Source organism: Chenopodium album, chromosome 21 (genome assembly GCF_948465745.1).
Source record: "Chenopodium album chromosome 21, dcCheAlbu1.1, whole genome shotgun sequence".
Lineage (NCBI taxonomy): Eukaryota > Viridiplantae > Streptophyta > Magnoliopsida > Caryophyllales > Amaranthaceae > Chenopodium > Chenopodium album.
Genome location: NC_137854.1, coordinates 34462870 through 34487887, shown reverse-complemented (window position 1 = coordinate 34487887; position 25018 = coordinate 34462870). Strand labels below are relative to the sequence as shown.

Below are 25018 nucleotides of genomic sequence, written 5' to 3'. Positions count from 1 at the left end.
ACTGCGAAAAACCATTATTGTTGTCAGAGTTCTAGTTCTTCAATCTCCAGCAAATTTGAGAGGGCTAGACGAAAATTCGAGGTTCTAGTCTTCAATCCAGCTTGACGGAGATTATTTGGTGCGGAGTGGTGTTAGCGCTGTAGTTACTAGTAATTTTTTACAGAAATATTTTCAATCAGCAAATTGTTCAATCCAAACACAAAATTAACGAGTATTATCGTAACAATTTCATGATTAGTAACGCCTGTATTCACGATAGACAGACATCTTTACCCCTGCTTCAAACACGGAAATGACCGCTGTAACCCCATATAAACGCGGAATGTTAATATCGAGTATTTTCTCCGACAAACCCAAACCCAAACCCTCAAAAAAAACCTCAAACCCTTAATAAACCCAAACTCAAACCCCATCCCTGATTTTCTCTCTCCTCCGCCTCCGGCAACCCAACTCGCCGGAAACCCACCACCCCAACCTTCTTCCCTTTGTGGGTTATGCTCATTTCTCTAAAAAAAACCACCCATTTTTTGGTGGGTACAATACATTCTAATGAATAGCTTGTTATCCCAAATTACTTCTTCAATTCTACTCAAATCAGCTCGTTCTTTTCTGGGTACTAGCTCTTCTACATTGTGTGGGAGTTTTTCTTCTTCCAATTTGTCTTTCAAAAGGACTTTCAATCACCCACTTGTTAATTCGATTTCTTTGAGTTCTTCATCGTCTGTTTTCTCAAGGTTTGGTGCAATTCACTGTTTTTCTTCTAAGAGAAAGTCCCCCACGAAGCGAAAATCGAAACCGGAACCGGAACCGGTAGTGGAGGACGGTAAGGAGATGGAGAAGGATGCGTTTTTTGTGGTTAGAAAGGGGGATATTGTTGGTGTTTATAAGAGTTTGAGTGAATGCCAAGCTCAAGTTAGCTCTTCGGTAATTTTTCTTACTTGCCCTTGTTTTCAATTTTCAATATTATCAGTAATTTTTTGAAGGGTTTATACTAGTTTGTGTTATATATTTTATTTGGGGAATGATTATTTGTGTGTTGTTATGCAATTTGTTGGACTCTATTTAAGAAAATGCCTCGGATTATGGTCCAAATTTAAGTTCTTTGGCCATCTTTATATATATTTTGAATGCATTGGTGTTGTTATTGGCATGGGTAATTGAATATTTGTATAAGTATTATGAAATGGCTTATAATGTTGTATTGATGACATGTATTGATGCAATGTTATATGTTACTGTAAGTAATTAAACATACATCAAGTCCCATATCAAGAGGGGGTGAAAAGAGGGGGGGGGGGGGGGGGGGGGGGTGGGGTGGGGTGGGGTGGGGGGGGTGGGGGTGGTTTGAGTGGATTTAAGAGTCAGCCTTTAGTTCGTAATCGCAATTTGCAAGGCAATGTTATCCTCAATCCTGTTCAGTGTTGTATTGATATTTGTGGAAATGGGTTATATTTTGAATCAGAGTTTATTGATGCATTAAACTCTGCTTGTATGAAATGTGTGATTCGATAAGCTGATAGAATATAGCTTGCATTCTTGACTATGAGTTATATCTTAGAGAAAGCTGATTGTGTTAACTTGTTTGTTCTTAACATTAATTGTTGCTGTTCTGCAGTTCTATCAGAAGTTGACTTTACTAAGGCTTCAGTTTATTGATAAAGCTGGTTTGGGGAATTGGGGGTTTTACCTTGTGTTGGATTTCTTAAGTGGGCTATTAGTTGCTTAGTGCAGGTAGCTTTTGGGATCTGTAAACCTTCATTCGGACTATACCATGGAATCTAATAATGATAGAACGTACTAAGAAATGTGCATAATGAAGAATACATTGTTCATATATCTTAAGTAAGACTATCCACACTTTAACCCTTGACATATTGATAAGGTATATCTGACTTGCCTTCTGGAGATGTGGGATTAAGCTTTACAAAGGAGTTATGACTATGTGATAGTTGTAGGTAATTTAGCCTTGATGAGGCCCATAAGGGTGTTTGCCAGTGGTAAGCCTCGCTAGTTCACTTATACCTCAATTACGTTTTTTTGTATTTTTGAAGTTGCAATGTCTTATTGTATTCCCTTAGAGTGTCTTCACTTTAATAAGTTTTGTTTTTATGTTAGTTGCACAGATAATATTCTTTTGTTGTGACATGGACAAAATTTACCAATTTCTTACTTTACCTTTAGCTTTAGCTTTGCTAAATTCTTTAGTGACATTTCAAATGATAGTATAGTAATGTCAGTTTACCATTCTTTCTAATGTGCAGATATCAGACCCTCCAGTAAGTGTATATAAAGGGTACTCTTTGCCTAAGGATGCAGAGGAATATCTTGCCTCACGTGGGCTTCACAATGCTCTCTACACCATCAAAGCTTCTGATCTGAAAGATGATATCTTTGGCACACTTGTTCCTTGTCCTTTTCAGGTTAGATCAGTTTTCATTCAAAAGTGTTGTAGTGGATGTTTAGTAAACTTTTTTTTTTTTTTTTTTTTTTTTTTTCATGCAAATCTTTTTAGCTTCTTATCTACAATGTTATTTCCAATGCTATTTAGGAACCAACATCTTCCAAAGCTGAGACATCCAAAACTGATTTGCCGCAGAAGAGACCTCATGACGTGCTAGGTCCTGGAAATGTGGTTAGTTCTAGGCTTTCTAGCTGTTATTAAATTAAACTGCATTGGTAAATGGCTGTTTTAAAACGTTGTCTCACATTACTGGCATATCTTTAACATTTTCTTTGTGGAGTGATACAAATTGTCATAAGTCATGTCATATAGACTTATCATGATTATTTGTGGAAGATGGCTGTCGATAAAAAATATTTCTTCTTACTTATTTCCATGGACGATTCCTGCTTGTACTACAACATGTTTGTTTGAAGGGATAAAAAGAGAGAAATAGGGATGGAGGGGTGGGGATTTGATAAATGTTTTGTTTGTTTAAGTGGCTAGGGATTATGAAGGGAAGGGGGATAGGGATAAAATTGGCTTTTATCCCTCTATTTTAGTACCTTAGGGGGGGGGGGTGTTATTAGGGGAGGATAAAGATAGGGCATAAAAAGACCCTTTAACCCATACTGAAGTGAAAGAACAAAGGGAAAGGAAGAAAATAATGAGGGTGTTGTAGTAAGTTTATTCAATATCCCAATCTTATTCCCATGTTCATTCCAAACAAGGGATAACAAATATTTTATCCATTCAATATCCCAATCTTATTCCCTATTCATTCCATACAAGGGATAACAAATATTTTATCCTTATCCCTCATATTAATTGCTTATCCTTATCTAGCTAGTTATCCCTACCTCTTATTCTTCTTATCCCTATCCCTCTATCCCAGTCATTCTTGATCTTATTTGAACCTTTTTTCAAAAGTAAAGTGAAGCTTAAGTGAATGATCAGTAGTCTTGTGACTCTTGCCTCCATGCGTAGGATCTTCCCGTATCTGCATGACTGATTCTTTAGTCTTAACTAGCCATTTACATAGCACGGACCATCTCGGTTTGAATAGAACTATGAGTATACCGGTAGGTTTTCAATTCATGATTTTCACTTACAATAATTTAGAGTATATAGTTGATCATTCAACCAGGATAGGGGGGGGGGGGGGGTCTTATGCAGTTGCAGGATTGCGTAGTTTGCTCTGCACTCCCTTAAACTATGTATTTTCAATCTGGAATAGGATTTCCAGATCATTGGGTATGTATACGATGCAGTATATGATCTGTAACTCTCAGTCTGGTGAATTAGATTGCCTTGAAACACTAGATATGGAGTAGCTGGAATAGGAGAAACAATAGACAACTGCAGCATTTTGATCTAGGGTTTTGAAGAATATTCCCTTGATTGTTCTATGCTATATCAAGAGGTGATTTTATGAGCAATTGAGTACCTTATGCTTCTTTGCTAGGTGCTTAAGTCTGGCTTTATTCTGCATAAGAGTAGTCTTCTTGGTGCTAATATGGTGAGGTAGTTGGTTTAAATGCAAATAAGCATTCCATGGGTAGATGCTTTAAATAATGCCCCTTGTCATAAGTTCACATTTGTTAACAACTTTCTGGCTTGGAACAGAAACCCTTGATTGTAGAATGATCATAGTGTCGTTGAATTCCCTTGAACCCAGTGCTTTCTTATCTCTAGTCATTAGATCTTAATAAGTCACTATTGGCTGTATTTTGGTTTTAGGTTGTCATAGACTAGATTAAAACAACCATATAGATATTTTCTGTTATTTATTTCTTGTGATGTTGAAGCCAGTTTAAGCATTTCCATTTGAGGGTCTTATGCAAGTACACTTATTGTAATTGCAAGGATAAAGCTAAGTATTCTGTCCTTTTTCCTCTCTATGCTGGAGCCACAATTAGGACACTGGTTAACTGTCATTATTATGAAGTATTTTCTTCTGATAAATGTTTTGGGATGCTAAAATTGGTGTTTGTGACAAATACTTTATACTTGGACCTTGGAATTCATCATACAGTTATTGACTCAATTTGCTCTACTGGCTAAACCCAAGGTTTGTTTCAAGTGAATCAGGCTCTAGGAGAGTACTTGCAAGTGAGAGATCAGTGTTTCCCTGTTTGTTGCACCGTCTGTTTGTTTATGATGTTCATATCAGCTATTCATGTTGCAGGAAAGGATGTACAAGTGTCATGAATGTTACGACTGGTTTTTTTTTTTTTTTTCATATAATTGTGGGGGACCACAACATTCATAGAAACTTTTACCTGGTTTTGAAATTTCCTTTGCCTATGTTTTTCATGTTCAACGTAAATCTACACTCTTTTCAGATTGATTTGCTGCTCGTCCTTGTTAAACTCATGCTCTCAAGCTCATTTGTCAGCATATATTGCATAATTCTCTTCAAATTCCCTCACTTATAAAATGTTTCCTCATTTATAGTTAAAGATTTGTTAAGTGTGTTTGTGGGTGAGATTATAGTGCCAGACAAGCATTTCATACCCTTTTCGGAGTGTTGAGTGTCTAAGACGAGTTTATAATCTTTATATGACAACTACAATGACTAATGGCAAGACCTTTCATAAATTTCAATGGCTTCTATATGCATCCAAACTCCATCTAACATGGAAGTCTGAAGTTCCCCTGAACGTGGCATTTTTTGTGTAACTGTGATTCCAGTTGAATCTAACATAGGATTTGGAGGTGGAGAATAGGGTTGCCCTTTTCTTTGTACCTTTGTATGATTTGTGAAGGTAACAACAAGATTTGCTTGCACTTAATGCTTCACAGCATGGCTTCAGAATGTTTATGGAGAAGATTTTAAACGAATTATAGTGTTTTGGCATTTCTGGGAGGGATTTGGACAAAAAAAGCTGTTAAGGCGTTTTGGTTACCTGGCTTACCTATGAATAATATTTGGATAGAAATGGTCTTAATAGAAGGGTTTTTCTACAATTCTACCTACTGATTGCTTTGGAGACACTATAAAATCCAGCTTTCTTGTGATTTTCTGCCGCAGGGGTTGTTAAGCATTATTTCAGAAGGATGTATCAAAATGGGGTTGATCTGTACTCTACATTGTTTTTCCGTTATCAATTACTGGCTGTGAGCACGAATATATCAATAATTTTCTTTTTTAACACCCCCTTCTTCCTGGGAAAATTTTGACGTGTTGAAGCACAAATGGCTGCTTTGATGTGTTGCTGAATTTGAAAAGAATTCTAATTTCTTGATATTACCAGTACGAATAGTCACAAGTGTTTATCATATTGCAGGGGGATGTTGGAACCTCTACCGATCCATTGAGCAAGCTTCAAAAGTTGGATAGTGTGCCTTCTGATACTGTGAGTATGTTTGAGTTGCTCTGAACTCTGACATTTGTTTATTTGTTTGTTCTTATGTTTGCTTTTTTTTTTTTTTTTTTTCTTTTTTCTTTGTATTAAACAATAATTACATTTATGACTCTTTGGTGACGTATGTGTCCACTTTTGCTTCTTAAAACTCAAGACTGTCTTTATCATCCAGTGAGGGAATATTTGATGGTGCTTTATTGATTAGATGTTGCAGTGATTCCAGTAAAACCTTATCCCTTACTTGTTTGTGATTTACAGAAAACCTGTATTCTTCATTTTGATGGTGCTTCTAAAGGAAATCCTGGACAAGCTGGTGCTGGAGCTGTGCTTCGTACTAAAAGTGGAAGCTTGGTATAAATTTGTATCATTAATAATATATTTGAGATTCTAGCTATCAGATTTTACTTTTTCTAACTGATTTGAGAATCCATCTAGATTTGTAGAATACGCCAAGGCTTGGGAACTGCCACCTGTAATGCGGCTGAATATCGAGCTGTTATTTTAGGATTAAAGAAAGCTCTTGAGATGGGTTATACAAGTATTCAAGCGCAAGGTGACAGCAAACTTGTCTGCATGCAGGTTTTACCTTCTCTCTTTTTTCCGGGGAACAAATTTTTTCATGTTACCATTGGGAGAGCAAGTACAAAAGTAAATATTCAATAACGAATAAGAGGAGAGGGAAATTGGAGAATTACTCTTTTGGGACTATTAGGAGGATAGAAATTACCCAGCACTTGAAGCGTTTAATTCATTCACGCCATGATAGAGCAGAGGACTTGATGAGGGAGATGGAAGTAAATGAATGTCAAGGCCTGAGGGGTTATACGACTGGGAGGAAGAAGAAAGGAGAAAAAATGGAGAAATGGAAGGAAAAAGAGGGGGTGGGGGGGGGGGGGGTAGAGAAACGCTAGTTTAAGTGGTCATGTGAGGTGCACAAGTCATTGCCTAAAAAACAGGGTCAACTGCCTAATTTCAGCTAAAGGTGATGGCTTGCTAAAAAACATTTCAATCAACGGTCTGGTTTTACAAGTTTTATTTTTTATTTTTTCAACCCATAAATTTTATTTATTTATTTATTAGGTGTTTTCTGGCAAATATGCCTTTTTCTTACATATAGAAACTTTATTTGCTGAGACTTGTTGATGCATATTCTTGATTTTTTTTTGTGTGTACTTAATTTGTTTAGGATTTGACGTTGCCTCTGAAATGCAGCTTCAAGGTTTATGGAAAGTCAAGAATGAAAATATGTCTACCTTGCATGCAGAGGCAAAGCTTCTGATCGACAAGTTCTCTTCTTTTAAGATCAGTCATGTTTTAAGGGTGAGTGTGCCGCCCTGGACTGGCCTTAAAAAATATGACTCTACTTACATCTATTACTTTTGCTCTTCCTTGTACCTTTTGTCCTTTTGCATTCATTTATTTGGTTGATACTCTCATCTTCCTTTGAGTATTTGCTACTAAAGCAGCCATTAGCTCGATAAGTGGTAGTATGTGGTCTTGAAGCCCACTTGTGTGCTATCTTCCTCTCTATTCCTTCCCTTTTTCCTTATTTTTGCGCTTGGGGAGGGAGGTGTTTATCTTGAATGTGTCTTAACTTCTTTCGGGATCATCCCTTAAAAAATTATCTTAGAAGTCACAATTCATCACCTTTTTTTTTGAATAGGAATTACCTTCTTGTATTTGGGTTGCTTGGATGTGGTCCTATGGCTCATCTTAGCTGAGTAGAAAGTTTATTGATTGTGATAACTGATAAGGGTAGTTCTATTATTTTTTGTAGATGTGTTTACTTAATTTTGACATTATAATGTTTCGCAGCACGTATTCCTCAACTGGTTAAGGATTAACATTGCACATCTTGACTGATCAACCCTATCCCTTAGGGTATATAGTTGTGGGATCTTCAATGGCTCGTAGTTATATGTGGATGAGACGAGGACATAAATCATCTGTTTAAATACTTTACCATATTGCACAATGAAATTCATCGTATGTCTTTGTCATGACCAAGGATTACTTGCAGGAATTTAACTCTGATGCAGATGCACAAGCAAATTTTGCTGTTAGTCTTGCTGGTGAGTTGCACTCTTTATTAATTTACTCCATATAAAACCTTCCTACTCTCTGCCTGACCAGTTTCTCTGCTATAACAGATGGTCAAGTTCAGGAGGTGTTCTCTTAGCTTAAATCTTGTAAAGTCGGGTTCTGGAACCTCAATAGCAGAATCAGTTGGCTGCTGCATACCTTTTTGGCTTTCCATCTTTTATTTATCAACTTTCAAATAATATTGCATACAGGTGGATAAGAAATTGCACATGCTTTTGGGCTGAACATACGCAAGAAAAATCATCAACATCGTGGCCCTGTGAAATTAAACTTGTAGTTTTACATGTCAGCGAGAATTGACTTCATGAAAGCAACAGAAGTGAGGTATTAGTATAGAGAAACAAAGCCTGATACTGGAAAGGTATTCAGGTATTTCAGCATCAACAAGATCTAAGAGTAGTCAGTATACTATATACTCTGTCTGTTTTTGTAGGAGGTTCGGATAAAGTCGTCATATGTACTGAATTACTGATAGGTCATAGGTGGGTTGGTTTGGTTGATTTTACCATGATCCTAAGAATGAAATATCTATATAGGGGTTTTGATTTGACCATGGCATATAATGTGACTTATTTTTGGACGGAAGGAGTATTTTTTGATCTTTTTGAGCTTACGAAAGGTCAAATATTGTTAGGCTGATTGACAAATTGTCTAAATAATTATTGCCTTTTTTACTTTTAGTAATAGTTTCATGGGCAATTAGCCATGCCGCTATGATTCTAGAGGCAATTAGGTATCATCTCAATTGCACTCGGCCTTTCTACAATATGTAAGCAAACATGGACAAATTGACTTCTCACAATTAGTATCAAATGGTGATGGTTAGATGAATAGATGGGTTGTCATGGTAGAAACAATGATGACCATAAATGGGAATTGTGATTGTAAGATGTGTAACCAAGATAACCATTTTGTCATTAATTAAAAACTAACCTATAGGAGAAATGCCGCTGTAGGCGACCAACAACAAGTAACCCACCCCCGCAAAGCGACCCATCCCCTTCTTCGCAGGTCGACCCACCGCCCTCTCCCGTTGACGACAATCTACCCCCTCCCTTTCCCCTAATCCGCCCTCTCCTTATTACCGGCCACACCCAACCCCTCCCTTTAAACCTAAACCCCCCGCACCCTCTCCCTTCCCCACCACAAAACGACCTCCCATGGTCTTTCTGGGTTGGGGAAAGGGAAGGGGGCTGTTTGAGGTAGGGAAAGGGAAAAAGGGGGTGCGGTGCGAGCGGGGGAAGGGGTCGCCAACAAAAAACTTTGCCACATAGGATAGCTTACAATGACCATTTTTTTTTTTCTTGATTACCTTAAAGTTTTCAATGTTAAAAAACTTGTTCAAATCTCAACTCTTGTGGAATGTGGACACATATACATATTCAAATTTGACATTACTTGACCTAATCCGAACTAACTAAACCCGACCCAATAATCCAAATTGACGTAATGTCGACTAATATGACTGGGTGAGTAATAGAAGTAGAGAACCTTGTTGTTGTACTTGGAGACCAAGCAAAGGAAGCCATATAAATTCTGGTAAACAAAAACAGTGAAAATTGAACGTTTCCAATAAATTTCCCCTAATTTCTGTGTTCTCCCTCCATTTCTCCAGAGTTTTTCCAAATTCAAGGGTATGATCACATGACCTTTGTTCAAATGCGTAACCTTCTACTTCGATCCCTCATCCTCAAATCCAATCCACCGCCGATACCTTCGCCGGCGTCGGCGCCGGCAATCTTCTTCAGTTCGAAGCTTTCACCACCGCCTCCGCCGCCGCAGTCGTCCTACTCCGCCGGAGCAGTGGCTGATCTTGCCGCCGACGACGACGACGACGATGACCTCCATATTCCTACAGTTAGCGTCGTTAAACCTGCTGTTATGCCCACTCTTCTTCAGCCTCGTGTCGTCGTCTTTGACGGCGTTTGTCGTCTATGTCATACCGGTATTATCTCTCGAGCTTCACCTGGAATGTTGATGTTTTTTCCAATTTTGGTATTTTATGTTAAAAAATGATGGAAATGAAATTGTAGTTTGATTTTATAACTTTTGAATGATTTGAATTAGTTCTAAATTGAAATTGAGATAATTGCTTGCTCGATTACTTTCTGTTTGATTTGTTTTGATGATTATTTTTGGATATTGGTCCTATTTTTTTCCTAGAATTTTCTTTAATTGGTGTTTGAAGAGGTGAAATTTTCTGGTCATTTTGTCTAATTTCATATTTTCCTGTGTTGCCCCTAATTAATTCTTCATATTAGGTTCCGGTATTACCTTTTATAATTAAGGAGCTGCTACATATTTTCCGGCATAAGACTAAGGCAACCTGGCAATTAGCTGAATAATAGCTATTTGCGGGTTGTATTAGCTGGTTTGACTCTCGAATTAAAATGAATTTTTTAGATAATAAGACTGTACTTAATAGAATTGCATAATGTGATGTTACATCCCACAGACTAAGCGTGAATGTGTACATTTTAGAACCAAGTAAGATACTTGGTGACCCGAATTCAGTGTCATTTCTTAATTATTGACTGTTGTTCTATTACCCAACTTAAAATCAATGTAAAACTAGTGTGTTTTAGCAGTACCACTAATTTTCTTGTTCATTTGTTTGCAGGTGTGAAACTGATTATCAGGGCTGATAAGTATGAGAAGATTAAGTTCTGTTGCCTTCAGTCTAAGACTGCTGAACCATATATGGAACTTTGTGGTGTGGAAAGAAAGGATGTGCTTCGCCGCTTTATATTTGTTGAAGGTCTAGGACAATACCATCAAGCTTCCACTGGTTAGGACCCTCTTCTTCTTGTAGTACTTTAACTTGTAAGATATGAATTATTGATTTATTACTGTACTGGTTTTCTTGTTTAACTAGGCAAGTATTCGTCACTTTAATCTCCATTTCGATATGTAGAACTCTTCCTAGTGTTGTACATATACCATTTGTTTCCCACTCACACGTTTTTCTCCAGATGTGGCTTATTACTGGAATCGTTTTCCTACTTGTTTATCAAATTTCTGCATTGGGTTGAATCAGATTTATGTAATTGTAAAAGGATGAACGCATATGGCTTGTATTTATTGCAGCCTTTGGCAGTTGTCAGTTTTTCAGACAGAATTAGGTTATTCGTTTTGGTCATTGCTTGTTTGATATATATCAGGTAAATCAATTAGGATCACGACTCATTTGGTCTGTGGCAACTAGATTTATTCGAAACAAAGTCTTAAGTCTCAATTGGTCTGTGCAACTAGTATAAAAGTAGTCTTCAGAATTGGGGGTTTGAAAACACAAAAGCATGCTTGAAGATAGAACCTGGTATTGTGATGCTATCAGCCTCAAGTTCTTGTGATTTGTAAGGTGACAAGTTACAAAGTTTTTAATGTGTCACCTTGGACTTTGGAGATAAAATTGGTGGTGGTCTTCGGTTAAGTTAGTTTCTTAATTGCTTTCCGGTGTTGGTGTTTAAATTTATCTGCTACTGTTTGCAATTCAAATAGTTTCCTAACATTGGGGCTTGAATTTGTTGCAGCTGCATTGAAAGTTATGTCATACTTGCCATTTCCCTATTCAGCGCTGAGCTCTCTCTTGGTAATTCCCACTCCAGTAAGGGATGCTGTCTATGATTACATTGCTAAACGACGCTATGACTGGTGTGGAAAGGAGAAAGAATGTCTTGTTTTGAAGGAACCAGAGTTGCTTGAGCGTTTTATTGACAGGGAAGAACTTATGGAACGACCTCAGTCAGATATCTAGTTGGGTTTGCATAATGTAGTTGCACCTTATCAGTTATCACTGCATCTCTAAACAGTTTTCTTTTTTCACCTCTTTTTTGGGTTGATTGACTTGTATAAGTTGTAAATACTAAATAGTGGAATGAAAGGTAGGCCGGCCAACACCACGGCAGAGTATTTTGGTTGTAAATATGAGGTAAAATATCTGACAGTAACCTAGTGTGAAATAAAATTCTGTTTGAGTTAATTTGTGACTTTCTACCTGATTGAGGCTAAATACTATCTCCGGCTTATTTATTTGATCTAGCTTGACTATCAACACCACTCCCAAGTTCCCCAAGGTTTTTAAATTTTCATTTAACAATGCTGTATCAACTGTTAAATGTTGCAGGAGAACATCCAACGCGCAATCCTGCATTTAGTTGGCTCATTCTCAAATTGAACAGAGTAACATGATCACTTTTTTAAAACTTAAAGCATGCGATTTTGTGGGGGGATTGGACACAATTCTTTATACTATGTAAAAAATAATTATAGAAGAGAACATCATAGCTAATGATTCTAGCTAATGCTAAATGTCATTAAAAGTAATTACGAAGTATATGATTTTCCAATTTTTCTCAAGCCTGATGCCTAAACAGGAACAGTAAGTACACCCGCTAGCTCTACATTCCATAAGAGTAGCATCATATTTCAAATATTCTGATAACAAAGCTATATCAAAATTTCCTGCCTATAACTATCTCAAAATACTTTTACTCAGGCCCCAGAGGTCACTTTAGTCACTACTCGCACTACTTGCTATTCCCGCTTGTCCATTCCTCCCAGTCTTTGTCTATATATTTTTGAGCCCACTTAACAGCTATCCGTGCAGCTTGAGGTCCTCCCGGCAGTCCGCGTTCATTCAGAGTATCAGCCATATCAATGAAAGGAATCACTAGCAAAGTACCCGGTCCCCCATATTCTGTGTGCAAGAAGTTATCCAAGATCTGTCGACATTATAAGAAAGCAGTTACTTGCATAAGTACATTATAGCTTAAATGAAACTAAAAACACGTCACAGGAAACTGTCAAACGAGTATCAAAAGTACACAATGTCAGAAACATATAATCCTTCAGGATACATGTGAAACAGGGATTAACAGAAAGAGCTTCTAAGCAAATCCAGTGTTGGAATTTCAGATTGATGTTTATTAGTTGTTCATTGCGTATAGCAGGATAACCTTGAGTCATTTTAACCCCATCCCAGAGGTGGACAAAATCATCCAAACTCATGGGAATTTTTTACTCTACAAGGTATTTCATCGGCCAGATTCACTGAGCAGTCAGACCTTGCGCCTAGATATTATTTTGTTATCTCATACTTTCTGTCTCCATATGGTGCACATCTGGTGAACATTACAGAAGTACTATATACTACTTGGTTTGAAATTCCTCTACTATACTTTCTTTCTTTTAACTAAATAAATATTACATCATGCAAGTTGTACCATGTAAATCTGTGGCAACTGAATCGGATTATTGTTGAACTAGCACCTGAATCAATGTCTTCCATAAAGTAAAACAGTAGAGTATACAAGCACATGTAAAAGAACAAATTATAACATTTACACAAAGACTAATGCCTATCTTTCATCAACTAGAGATCCTACCTATAAACACTTTATGTGTAGCTTACGAATTGGAATACAATGATATGATGAAAAATCTTATTGATTAGAAATTTAGAATACTATTAAGATTTAATCCGCCTCGAACTTTTGATTAAGATAATTTATACACACAGCAAGCCTTCACAACAACAATTAACCAAATTATTCTTTCATCCTACTTGAGAGGCAGTGTATATAACTAGAGCATGCTCATAAGTTTCCAAGCTGTATGTAATCTACAACAATGCCATAGATTATCCATAAAAATTAAACTACCCAAAAATTTTCAGATAGTCACCTTAAATTACCCAGAAAAAATTTCAATTAATGAACATTCATAATCAATAGCACAAAATTCAACATTTTAAAATCAAAATTAACAGCTTGTTAATTGAGTTAATTACCTCAGTGCAGATTTCTACAACTTCATCTACTTTATCTCCAAAAATATCTTTGTTTGACAACTTCCTCAGTAAATGGGCCTTGAATTTCTCTATCTCCTGTATACCCCCAATTAAATTAAAGAAAATAAGACAACAATTAACATAAAAATGCCACAGAAAATGAACATGATAACAACAATTAACATACAGTATCAGCAAATTCAGGAATTGGGTCTGGGAATTTGTACTCAGCTGCCTTGCAAATTAGTTGTGTAGTAGAATGAAGTTTTTTGTGTAAGGGAAAAATCCATGGTTGCTTTGAGTTGGGTGTATAATTTTTAGAGAAATTAAGAGTTTTGGGTAAATTTGAAGAATTACAAGTAGCAGAAATAATGAAGAATGAGGATTTTTCTATTGCAAATGTTGAAAGAGTAGGAGCAAGGCTCCAAGCCATTTTCTTGGTTTTGCGCCTTATCTTTTAACTCTCCTTCATAGAATACAAATTTACAATATTATGAATAGATGAACTTCTTGCATCTCCTCCCTAAGCCCTAAGGTCCCTAGCCAACGAGTCCTTTCGGGAATCGCGGTACGTAAGTGTATTACTACTCTCCCTGTTCCAAAATAAATTTTGTACTCCGTATTGTAAAGGAACATAGGATAAGAATATAAGATAAATTGTTTAAATAATATTAATTAGACAAAATTATACTTCGAATGTAGTAGTAGTGATAGTGAGATTATTTTAGCCTATTATGACACGCACTAGTGTAAATGTTGGTGTTGAGGGAGATTACTTGGTGGTAAACACAATGAACTACACTAGACGTTTTTCATGGGAGACGATTCTCAATCTCATAATCGATACTAGTGTAAAATTAAACAAGCTTCCTTGAATCATTTTCGGCTTTGTCATTGTTTATGGGAAGCAAATCAAGCAGTAGACTCGGTATATTTTGGTGTGAAGGAGATTACTTTTAAGAAAGTCTTAGCCTTTCCCTTTGGCATATCATCACATTCGCTCCTCCCTACACAAATTTTAGTATTCCTGGCCCTTAGTTAGCATTTAATTTGACAAGGATGTAGTGAATGGATTGCCAAAAAAACAATTTAACAAGAGAATATGACAAACACCGAACTCAAAATAAAAAGGCAAGAGAAAATTTGACCCATATATATAAACTACCATCGCCAATTACTAAGAACAGTTGCAAAATTTCAAAAATTTCTCCTGGGAAAAGAAATGTAGAGAAGGAAGAAATTATATTGTATCGTTTGCTTGAACAAGCGTGTATATGCTACGCTGAGGAAAACCAAATATGGAGTACATACATTTACAGCTTCGCAGTACAATTGTGAAGATTCTCCTGTACGTTTATCTGGCAAAAACAAAAGATGTACTTTGTATATAGTATATACATACCAACTAAATTTCATCTCTTAGATGCTTATAACTAACATAACAACCGAATTTCCAAAGCTACAAAATTACACATGTACAAATAGTAATAGTACAACAATTGTTGCATATCAAAGGTTTCTCTCATGTGGTTCCAGCCAGGGAAATTCTAGGAAATCAAACACTTCCTTTTCTGTATCAAAGTGCAAACTCGTCGTTCCTTTTGAACCCTGGAACAATATTTAATTCACAACATACATAAATATACAAGAAAAAAATGATTAACATGAAAGTTTCAAACAAAGTAACAATTTAATCCTTACTCGCTGGCCACCTGAACTTTGGGTGGCAAAAAATAACCCCGTTTCATCAAGTCGATACCCTTTTGATGATGCCAGTATTCTCAGCCTAAACAGAAATATAACACAATGACACAAATACTGAGTTTTTTTTTTTTTTTTTTTTTTTTTTTTTTTTTTTTTTCCCGTGTTGAAAATTCTCCTTTACATGAAACATCCCACTCCTTGTGGACAAGTGTTAATACAAGTAAAACTTCTGACATTGATACCAGTCAAATTGAGTAAAGAAGGTGAAGATGAAGATGAAATTCGAGAGAAAGATGACATTAAAGATTGAAAATCTGAACATTGCATTTATGCACACCAGCACATACCTTCTATTCAATGTATCATTGCCTGTCCAATGTATCAGCCCAAACGGGTATATGCTTTTAGGAAACACCTAACCAGAGAGGAAAAAAAAACAAAAAAACTACCAACATTATCCACAACATCACATATCAAACCAATTTATAAGCTTGTATCAAAGATTAACAATAACTATTGGTGAAAAGTTGCTCATTTTCCGTTGCAATGTATGACGAGGACCCTAAACATCAGCACCACATAAAGAGAAAGGGATAACAGGAAACTATGCAATATATACCTTCAAATCTATCCGATGGCGTAGCTCTCGGCCAGGATAAGTGCACAATCCAAAATATGTGTCTACTCCAGAATCCTTACCCTGCATATATGTTTATGACAGATGCATAATTAGAAGTACTGTACAGCAACAAAGCCATGTGGTCCAAAACAACATTTCTTAACCTGGTCCTACTAAGTAAACCTCAAGCTTTATACATCAAATACTATCACAAGAGACATCGGAAGTTTTAATTGCTTGTTTTTTTTGAGGGAAGTTTTAATTGCTTGTTAAGCAAGAAAGATTTATGCTAAAGGTATTTGTCAAAAGACAAAAAGGTTTACCTCTTCACTGTGATAACTTACAGCCAAGTCTTCTCTCAGAAAATTCATTTCTTTCAAACGCCTAACCAACTTTGCTAGAAAACCTTTGTGACTGAAAAATTGGTGCACATTTCACAGTACCAAAATGTTAGCTAAAACAAAGAAAACAAACTAGGTTTTTGCAAACTAAACTTTCTTCTGAACTATTGCTGTTATTTATACGTTGGTGTATTTTAGTACAGCCTAAATACAGTTTGAAGTTGGCTAACATTTTCTTTAATTGAATATATTTATTTTATTTTCCAATAACTTATGCAGCTATGTAGTATACTGACAGGCCATACAAAAAACTACCAATTACCTCTGTCCATCAGGATGAGTAATTATGATGTCCATATCTCCACATGAAGATTTTCCACGTCTATAGGATCCACCGCACACAATAACCACCTTCCAGAATCCAAACAGTAGTTACCAGGGCAACATTAGTGTGGGACATAAATATTAATACAAGATATAAAAAATAAAAGACTAATGGCTAACTGATACATTGTAGTGGATAAGACTCTACCAACTAATGGCTAATAGCAAATTATTGAATTAATCTAAAGATCAGGTCACACAGAACACGTTTAATTGTACTTGTACCCAAAAATACAACTATACCATCAAGGAAAATTTACCACAAACCACCTTTTCAAGTTTGCATATTGAAAAAAAATAACCTTTGTATAAAATTATTGTCTAAAACCATCATTTAACTAATTATTTCACTTAACACCACCTTGTGCCAGAATCCGGCCAATCTTCAGTCAAGAGATCCCTTTTATTTTCTGGCCTATGATTATTTCTCCCTCTTAAACTTTGAAATTTTATTATACTACCAGAAACAAAAATTAACTAAACAACAATCCAGGTAACATCAATCATTAGATCAACAAATAAATAAAAAAAGACATGTCCTATTTTTCAAGCACACAAAATTTTAGAGAGAAAATACAAGTTTATAAGCATACTGTTAATCAGGGGGCAAAAGTGGCACAATTTGGGATAAAAAGGGTAAAACTGCTAACATGGGTAAAACTACTACGGGTAAAATCGTTACTGCCTGCTGGTGTTAACCATATTTTTCCCCCCTGATAAATAATAGTATCCACAAGAGGCAGGCCAGCAGATTCTCAAGAGGGCATTAACCATTAAATCAACTCCTCACTTGCCCGCCCACCCACCCACTAGTCCAATAAAAGAGCAAGGGGTGTAACACAAGTACATAGCCAAGTAAGCAAACAGTAAATTCATGGTATCCCAAGAGAAGATGAACAGACATACTCCTGGCAGAACTTCTTCTCCAATTTTCTGAAGCAGTTTCTCCATTTCTGAAACCTGTCAATTCATTAGTGTAAATTATTTATGAAACAGCGTAATAGCAATCTCAGAGACAGAAGCTAATTCTTGAGCATAGAAAAATCCACAAAGTACAAGATGGAACCTCATGCCGTGGAATTCTTGTCTTGATATCATCAAAATATTGTAAACCTAACTTTTGAGCTTTGGTCAAAGATGGGTCATTTTTCAAATCTTCCAAAGTACGGTGTCCTTTGTCATATAGTTTTTGAGCCGTAGTAGGACCAACACCCCAAACATCCCCAAACAAAGAGATTGTTTTCACCTACAAGGATTCATCAAATAAGGTCAAAGAGACACCACACACACACACACACACACACACACACACACACACACAGTTCAAGATATCTCAAAAGATTTGCTTTTAAATTCAAACCATGGAGAAGTGTGAATATAAAATAAGTTTTCTCAAAATGATGCCCAGAATGGCTATATTACCAATAAGTCAATAACACACTTTAAAATGGAATCATAGGACCCAAACGAATTGATCTGTGACTTCTCTCCCATCCTCAGCCCAGCAGAGGAGTGAACAAGAGAGAATTCAAGCATATGAAAATTATAATTACAAATGAAACTAGCAAAACAGACAAGAAAATAAGTGGAAATCATAATCCAACCTTCCCCCCACCCCTCTATCCTCTTACAGAATAGATGACACTAGTGGGCCAGTGGCTGAACACCTTGCAGCAAAGCCTAACATTATGATTTAGTGAGCATTATATGCAATACAACAACTAGGAAATCCAAGAAACTGAATAGGTAAAGCAAACAATAAGCCCTTTCTAATACCTTTATGAATTATTTATCACTGTGAGATACATAAATAAATTCAAACCAAACACTTTTATTAGGAAACCAGCATAGCATATTATCTTAAAACCACATATTTTCTAATTTTCTTTAGTCGTAATCAAGACTGGTTTTAAACCGTAAGACTTAAAGCATCACAAACACTGTAGAGATGTAGTTTGATGTACCTAACGACATAGATTATATAAAAAGATTAAAACATTTTTTTTCTAGTTTTAATCTCTTTAACTAAGCATCTACATTTATATTATCACTCCTCCCACACTTTGATTTAATGTCAAAAGATATATAAGGAATTAGCAATAGGTAGTAAATACTATAATATAGTTTGAAGAAAGAGTAAGTAGATCTTATTTTTAAAAGAAAAACTAAAGAAAATCTCATTGTTTTTTTCCCTTGGTATAGAAATACATTACCTATTCTCCACTACAATTTTATTTTACAAGACACTTTAGGAATTAGCAGATTCTTAGGGCTTGTTCTCATACGATTATTTTCAGTTCAATTCAGTTCAACTCTAATAAGTTCACTTCAGTTAACTGAGTTCAGTCAATGAGAACAGACCTTATACCCAGATTTGGTATTGTATAATAACATAAAAGTTCAAACATGGCTACAAAAAACAAATTCGAACTACATCTTCCAAGTTGAACTCAAAAGACTATTAGTCTTAAAAGACCAACTCAAACAAAGGCTTAAGCTATGGAGTAAACCATGATTGATTATATACTCTATCACACTCCCTTACATGCGAGCTCTCTAGGTTTGAAATGTAGATGCAACATAGGCCTCCTAATACCTAGAGCTAAATATTCCACTTGAAAAGAAGGGTGGATGGAATTTAAACTTGTGACCTTGTTATCACGCTCACTCTTAATACCATGTTAAATGACCAATTTAACCAAAAGCATTAGCGAATGCTTCAAGCCCATGATTGGTTTTCATACTCTATTAACGCCTCATCGCCACTGGGATGGATGAGACTTAAACTTGTAACCTTCTGTGATACTGGCTTTGGTACTATGTTAGAAGATCAACTCAATCAAAAGCTTAAGTCGATTGAAGTCCAAAATTAGTTTATATACTCTATCATTTATAACATTTATTTTCCTCCCAAATTAAAGGAATTTGATTTCCTTCCAAAAATCTTAGCTTCATGACATTGAAGGGAAAGATAAAAATAAAAGTTATAAACCAAATTTCCTTTCTCTCCCCTTCATTTCCTTTCATTAACCAAACATTAGTAAATAAAATCCCTTCCTTTCCCTTCTCTTCCCTTCATTTCCTTCCATTAACTAAACATTAGAAAACAAAATCCCTTCCATTCCTTCCTCTTCATTTCTGTTTCCTCATTTTCTTTCTCTTATTTTCCTTTACTAATATTGAACCAAATAAAGCCTTAAGAGTAAAAAGGGTATAAGAGTTCTCCATTGCATTCTATTTACACCTTTATGAGTTCTACGATTCTACTATTTGATTGTGACTCGATTTGATCTTACAAACAACCCATGGTTTCAAATCCTCCCTGTAGGCTTACCCTATGGGTACATTCTATCCTTGTTGACCTTGTTATCTTGATTTATCAACCCAATTACACTATTGTATGACAATGACTAATTGTGCCACTTATTGTACGGTTATCCATTATAGCATGATCATAGCAAGTACATTAAAATCAATTATCACTTATTCATAAGTGTGTTGCTCATGGAGATCTTTTAAATAAATATATACCTACTTACTAAAGTACTTTCTGGTCCTTAGATTGAAGGTACAATAAAAGAGCCAAGTGTAAAATGCAATTGTGTAACACAATAGAGAACCCAAACGTAGATATGTGATTGTATAACAATTTATTTACGGACTATCTAAAGGGTGGATTCAATATTTTTTGGGGGGCACAAAATATTATAAGTAGCATATTAGTGTACATCAATTCCATTAATTTCTTTATGGTCTTTTTTCACACATTAATATATATACCAAATATTGTTAAGTATTACCTGGTATATGTAATTTAAGTTAGTCAAAGTAGGTAGGAAACCTTCAGATTATATGACAATACCAAATTACCAACCACAAAAGTACTCTCATTCTTCATTAGCTTGTGCATAAATCCTAACATCATACTTTTTTCCTTTTATTATTATTATTATCATTATTATTATTAGTTGACATGTTTCTTATATCACATTACTAATGCACAAGTTCAATGATTAATATTTCTAATAATCGATACGTGAGCTATATAAAAAGTTTATGAGACAAACCTAATAAGATCATATGTTTTTTTTTTTTTTTTTAAACTATAAATCACAAAGGGTAGTCTGAAGTAGAATTTGTAACTAGTGTCAAAAGTCAAAACATGTCAACCAAAAAAAAGGAGGAAGTAGTACTTTGCAAGTCCTTTTTTGATCCAATTACCTAGGTCTGAATACATGCACCGAAAACCAAGCCATGTCGATTTAAGAAGATAAACTACTTAATTATATTTAAAACAGATTATGCAGGGTGAAGAAATCTTCAAATTATAAGGAGTGTAAAGAAGCATAAATTAAGGTACTAAAACGATAACTTACCTTTTCATTATTCTCAAAGTGCTCTAACTTAGACAATTTCCCAGTTGACACTATCTCCTGTATCTGAAACAGAAAAATAAAATAATAATAATAATAAATAAATAAATAAATAAAAGAAAAATTAAACTTGTATGCGTGACTTTCAGTCTAAAACCACAAAAAGTAAAAGAATAAAAGCATAAAATATCCTCCAAAGATCTGAGGATTTGAAAAATCACTAGATGTTATACAACAACATAACCCACAATGGTTCCCACCACTGGTGCAGAGCTCAACATAAATGAAGAGTAACCCTTTGACAACACAAAATCAAGGGGAAAACTGGTCCAGAAGGATTCCCGGAAGGGGGGGGGGGGGTTAGTGCAGACAGCAGAGTAATGTGCTCTAATAAAGCAGAAAAACAATTACACTATCAGATGTCAAATAATAGATGTCTAAATGATTACTTATATATGAACAGGAAACAGCTACTTGTATATAATAAGCAAAATAACTATTTCAAAATTGAAAATGCTCAGTAAAAATACAAAATCCAGTAAGGCTGCACAACTTATAGTCAGTGTAGGACAGCAGTCAATAGTCCATAAAATTACAAATTGAAAACCAAAAATTGTTCATGTTTCAGATCACTTACATGATCGCGCAATGACTTCCCAATATTAGGCAAGCCCTTGACTTGATCAGCACTCTCAATTTTAAAAGGCAACTTCTCAATCACAGGAATGGCCTTATAATAACTAAATGACCTTCGATCTTCACCTAATGCTGTTACATTCAAACAACCAAATATTAGCAACAGTAAATTAGAAATGTCTAAGGAAAGTACTTTTATAAACAGATCATTACGTCTAATTTACCTCTATACATGTCTATAAGCTTCTTGAAGATATCAGTGATATCCTTGTTTAAATCAGGAGGGTTATATGTGCTAACCTGAAATGGGTAGAAATATATATCATAAATTCCATTAGACAACTTCATGAGTTTGATTGATACAGCACTTTCTCTCAGGCACTCGATGCTTCTAATTTTTTATCTCATGCACTTCACCATGAGCAATAATAGAAACCTTTGATCATGCAAAGAGAGAAAAGGAGAAGCAAACTGAAAGAAAGATGAATTGAAAAAAGAAATTCGTAAAATTCATGACTAGAGGCATCCGCCTGAACAAACACAAGAACAGCATATACATCTATGTACGTGCATGTCTGCAACATACAAGATATCATCATAACATCAGGTTAATTATATAAAAGATAGAGATTTACTTTTTTATCTGTAAGACCAGCTGCAATATTGGAATTGGCAGTCTGTGAATCCATGGTGCTGCACAACCCGTCATAGCTCTGAGAGGTATATGATTCCTCATGTAGTTCATCACTTGTTCTGGTGCCCTTGCTCTCAGCACTCAAATCTCTTGAATCCTTAGGCAAAGATCTGGTTGAATCATTTGAATTTTGAGGGGAAGAAGATCTTGGCTTCTTGTGATGTGGAGGTTCTTCACTTCCTGAAGAATTTCCATTTGTATTACCAGAAACCTCCCCTGAGGGTTGATGGGAAACATTTTTACTAGGTTCCTCTTTGAGAAGGTAGAAATCCTCCGATACCTTTTCTCCTAATCTCAAACTATCTTCCAACCACTGGTACACTAATATACTCTGTGAATGAAAGCAAAATCTATAATAAGAGACAACATATTAACACTGCTGCAGCTCCTAATAAAGCCTGTTGATTGTATTCCTGCACAAAGGGCTATGTCGACTTGGAGATGCATGATGACAAAAGAAGTCAATGATTCTCAATTTATTATAAAATAACTGGAATTTGAATGGATTAAGTATTTTTATTGTCAGCACATTACTCTTAATGTCAAGGAGGACAAGAGAAAATGTAATATAAAAGTGCTACTCTGTGTCTCAACTAAGATTAACACATTGTTTAATCAAATTTCTCATTTGTAACCAAGGGAATGTCCATCACATTCTCATCAAGCATATGATGGGAAAGTGAGTTCAAATTAGATGACAAAAAGATGGAACTCACAGAAAGTAGATGGTTTCAATCTTGCATCCACATTCCACACCACTACCTGATCAGAAGATCCTCAATCAGAATTCGGGTGAGTAACATACAATGAACTCTCACTGTCTATAAAATATAATTTCAAAAATTTTGCAAGCTACATCATGGTAAAATATTAGAAAAATCCTTGCCACCAAGCTCTCTCGAAATAATGTTCTCAACAAAGAAGAATCGAAAGTCTCTTGATTATACTAAAATCTACACCTAAGTATTCACATAGGCCTAGCCTTCTGAATTCATAACAGCTAAAACATTCCACCTTTCTAAAATTACAGTGCACTTCTCTTTGCCATACTCTTCTAAAGCTAAAACTGAGCTGATAACCATTGTTGACAAAGTAGACCTTTAATTGCTATTAATTATGGACATGCATTGCACAAATTTTAAAGAAACCAACAGTCATTGAGAATTAAATATCATCATCATACCAACAATTGTGCAATTATTTTGTTTTTAACATTAATTTCACTTTTAAACACAATCAAGAATCCAAGAGACCAGGACCTGGAATCAAATTTCGTCTACATCATTGCCCAAAATAGCTCTCTATACACTAAAAAAAGAGGGAGAGATAATCAAACTTACTCCTTTAAATGTAGACAAGCGCTGAGAATCAATTTTCTGTTTAAGGGCATTCCAATTCATGGCAAAAATATGGGTCACTCTCTTTGACAAATACCCTTCAATTTTAGCACCCATTTGCTCCAATTTCTGCTTCCATATCTAACACCCACAATCATAAAAATGGAAACTTTAATCAATTAGTCATATATAATCATAAATTAAACGGCTAAAATTAGTTTTTTTTTATTTTTTTGGGGGAAATATAGAAAGAATGGAGGACCTGTAATCGGCGAGGTTGAACCGCAACATCAAGTAAGAAAACGAACATTCCAGAAAACATGCCATCTGAAGAAGCTGGTGGGGTGGTCTCCTTCTTCTTCGGCGCCATTTTTGTTGATTTAGTTACTGGTATTAAGGATTCTACGGCAAGGGAAGAAACTGAAGGCAGTTAAAGTGTTCTACGAAGTGGTAGAACTTGTGTAGTTGTTGCAGCAGTAATAAAAGAATAAAGATTCAGGTTTTAGTGTTTTACCAACAACTCAACAAGGCTCCATTTGGTATCCTTGAATCCTTGATGTTACAAGGTGGAAGTGTCCTAGATGCAATAGGGTTTTAGCCCTCTTGGCAATTTAGCACTGAAAATTCGAACATGTTTCGTGTTTGATTCGTAAGAAATAAATTAATAAGTATTTAGGATCGTTGCTATTTAAAAATAGAAAAAAGTCCTTAAGATCGTTTTTTTTATTAACGGGTTGAGATTTTAGAACGGGTTGAGGTTTTAGTTAAAATAATCGGTAATGTAATTAAGGCTTTCTTTTCGTCTAGGAGCATGCCCAATGGATGACCAAAAAATCTTGGTCATGGACTATTATACAATATCTCTCTCTTACCATTCATCCATGACCATTGACCACAACAATGACCAAAGACTCCCGATGGTTGCCCAGAATAACTTTGGTCATGGTTATTTTGTGTCGTTGAGGGAGTTGCAGGCGTGGAGTTGCTTTTCTTTTGTTTCCTCAATACAACTTGCAAGTTCCCATTTCCTTCCAATAGTATTTTGTCACCTGTCAACTATTATACTCATGACCAAAGCTTTGTCTTGGTCATTCCAATGACCGGGTGATCATCACCATCTCTCCTCAGGCTCGTCTAAGGCCCTGTGCAACCAGCCCTACTGCACAGGGCCCCGAAAGTTAAGGGGCCTCAAATTGAAGTTAGTCCTTAATAACTGATATACAACTTTGAT

General features: G+C 35.6%; 4 protein-coding genes across 7 annotated transcripts; 2 read left to right on the top strand and 2 right to left on the bottom strand.

The window, feature by feature from the left end:
• Positions 1-8578, top strand: LOC145603040 (uncharacterized). 3 transcript variants are annotated; one of them, XR_014104666.1, is made up of 10 exons: positions 1-924; positions 2262-2420; positions 2549-2632; positions 5731-5799; positions 6067-6159; positions 6244-6387; positions 6995-7128; positions 7829-7880; positions 7959-7975; positions 8103-8578. XR_014104666.1 is itself a non-coding variant. In XM_081659170.1 (10 exons), exons 1-10 carry the CDS (start codon positions 550-552, stop codon positions 8133-8135), a joined length of 1134 nt encoding a protein of 377 aa, XP_081515296.1. In that variant the 5' UTR covers positions 1-549; the 3' UTR covers positions 8136-8575. The 3 variants fall into 3 exon arrangements, 1 of the variants encoding a protein (XP_081515296.1); XM_081659170.1 differs by having other exon boundaries at positions 7021-7128; positions 8103-8575; XR_014104665.1 differs by having other exon boundaries at positions 7959-8576.
• Positions 8579-9394: 816 nt separating this feature from the next.
• On the top strand, positions 9395-11890 carry LOC145603042 (uncharacterized). The gene is made up of 3 exons (XM_081659171.1): positions 9395-9856; positions 10532-10699; positions 11442-11890. The coding sequence occupies exons 1-3, from the start codon at positions 9556-9558 to the stop codon at positions 11663-11665; spliced, it is 693 nt and encodes a 230-aa protein (XP_081515297.1). The 5' UTR covers positions 9395-9555; the 3' UTR covers positions 11666-11890.
• Positions 11891-12251: 361 nt separating this feature from the next.
• Positions 12252-14189, bottom strand: LOC145602324 (protein PLASTID REDOX INSENSITIVE 2, chloroplastic-like). Its single transcript, XM_081658512.1, has 3 exons — positions 13887-14189; positions 13700-13795; positions 12252-12632 (listed from the first exon to the last, which is right to left on the bottom strand). The coding sequence occupies exons 1-3, from the start codon at positions 14130-14132 to the stop codon at positions 12438-12440; spliced, it is 537 nt and encodes a 178-aa protein (XP_081514638.1). The 5' UTR covers positions 14133-14189; the 3' UTR covers positions 12252-12437.
• A 712-nt stretch (positions 14190-14901) lies between these two features.
• On the bottom strand, positions 14902-24264 carry LOC145603039 (DNA polymerase lambda-like). 2 transcript variants are annotated; one of them, XM_081659168.1, is made up of 14 exons: positions 24050-24256; positions 23791-23928; positions 22392-22781; positions 21981-22056; positions 21758-21888; positions 21124-21186; positions 17814-17993; positions 17654-17707; positions 16686-16774; positions 16346-16436; positions 16023-16103; positions 15751-15818; positions 15401-15485; positions 14902-15307 (listed from the first exon to the last, which is right to left on the bottom strand). In XM_081659168.1, the coding sequence occupies exons 1-14, from the start codon at positions 24155-24157 to the stop codon at positions 15209-15211; spliced, it is 1653 nt and encodes a 550-aa protein (XP_081515294.1). In that variant the 5' UTR covers positions 24158-24256; the 3' UTR covers positions 14902-15208. The 2 variants fall into 2 exon arrangements, with proteins under 2 accessions (XP_081515294.1, XP_081515295.1); XM_081659169.1 differs by lacking the exon at positions 15401-15485 and having other exon boundaries at positions 24050-24264.
• Positions 24265-25018: the final 754 nt, after the last annotated feature.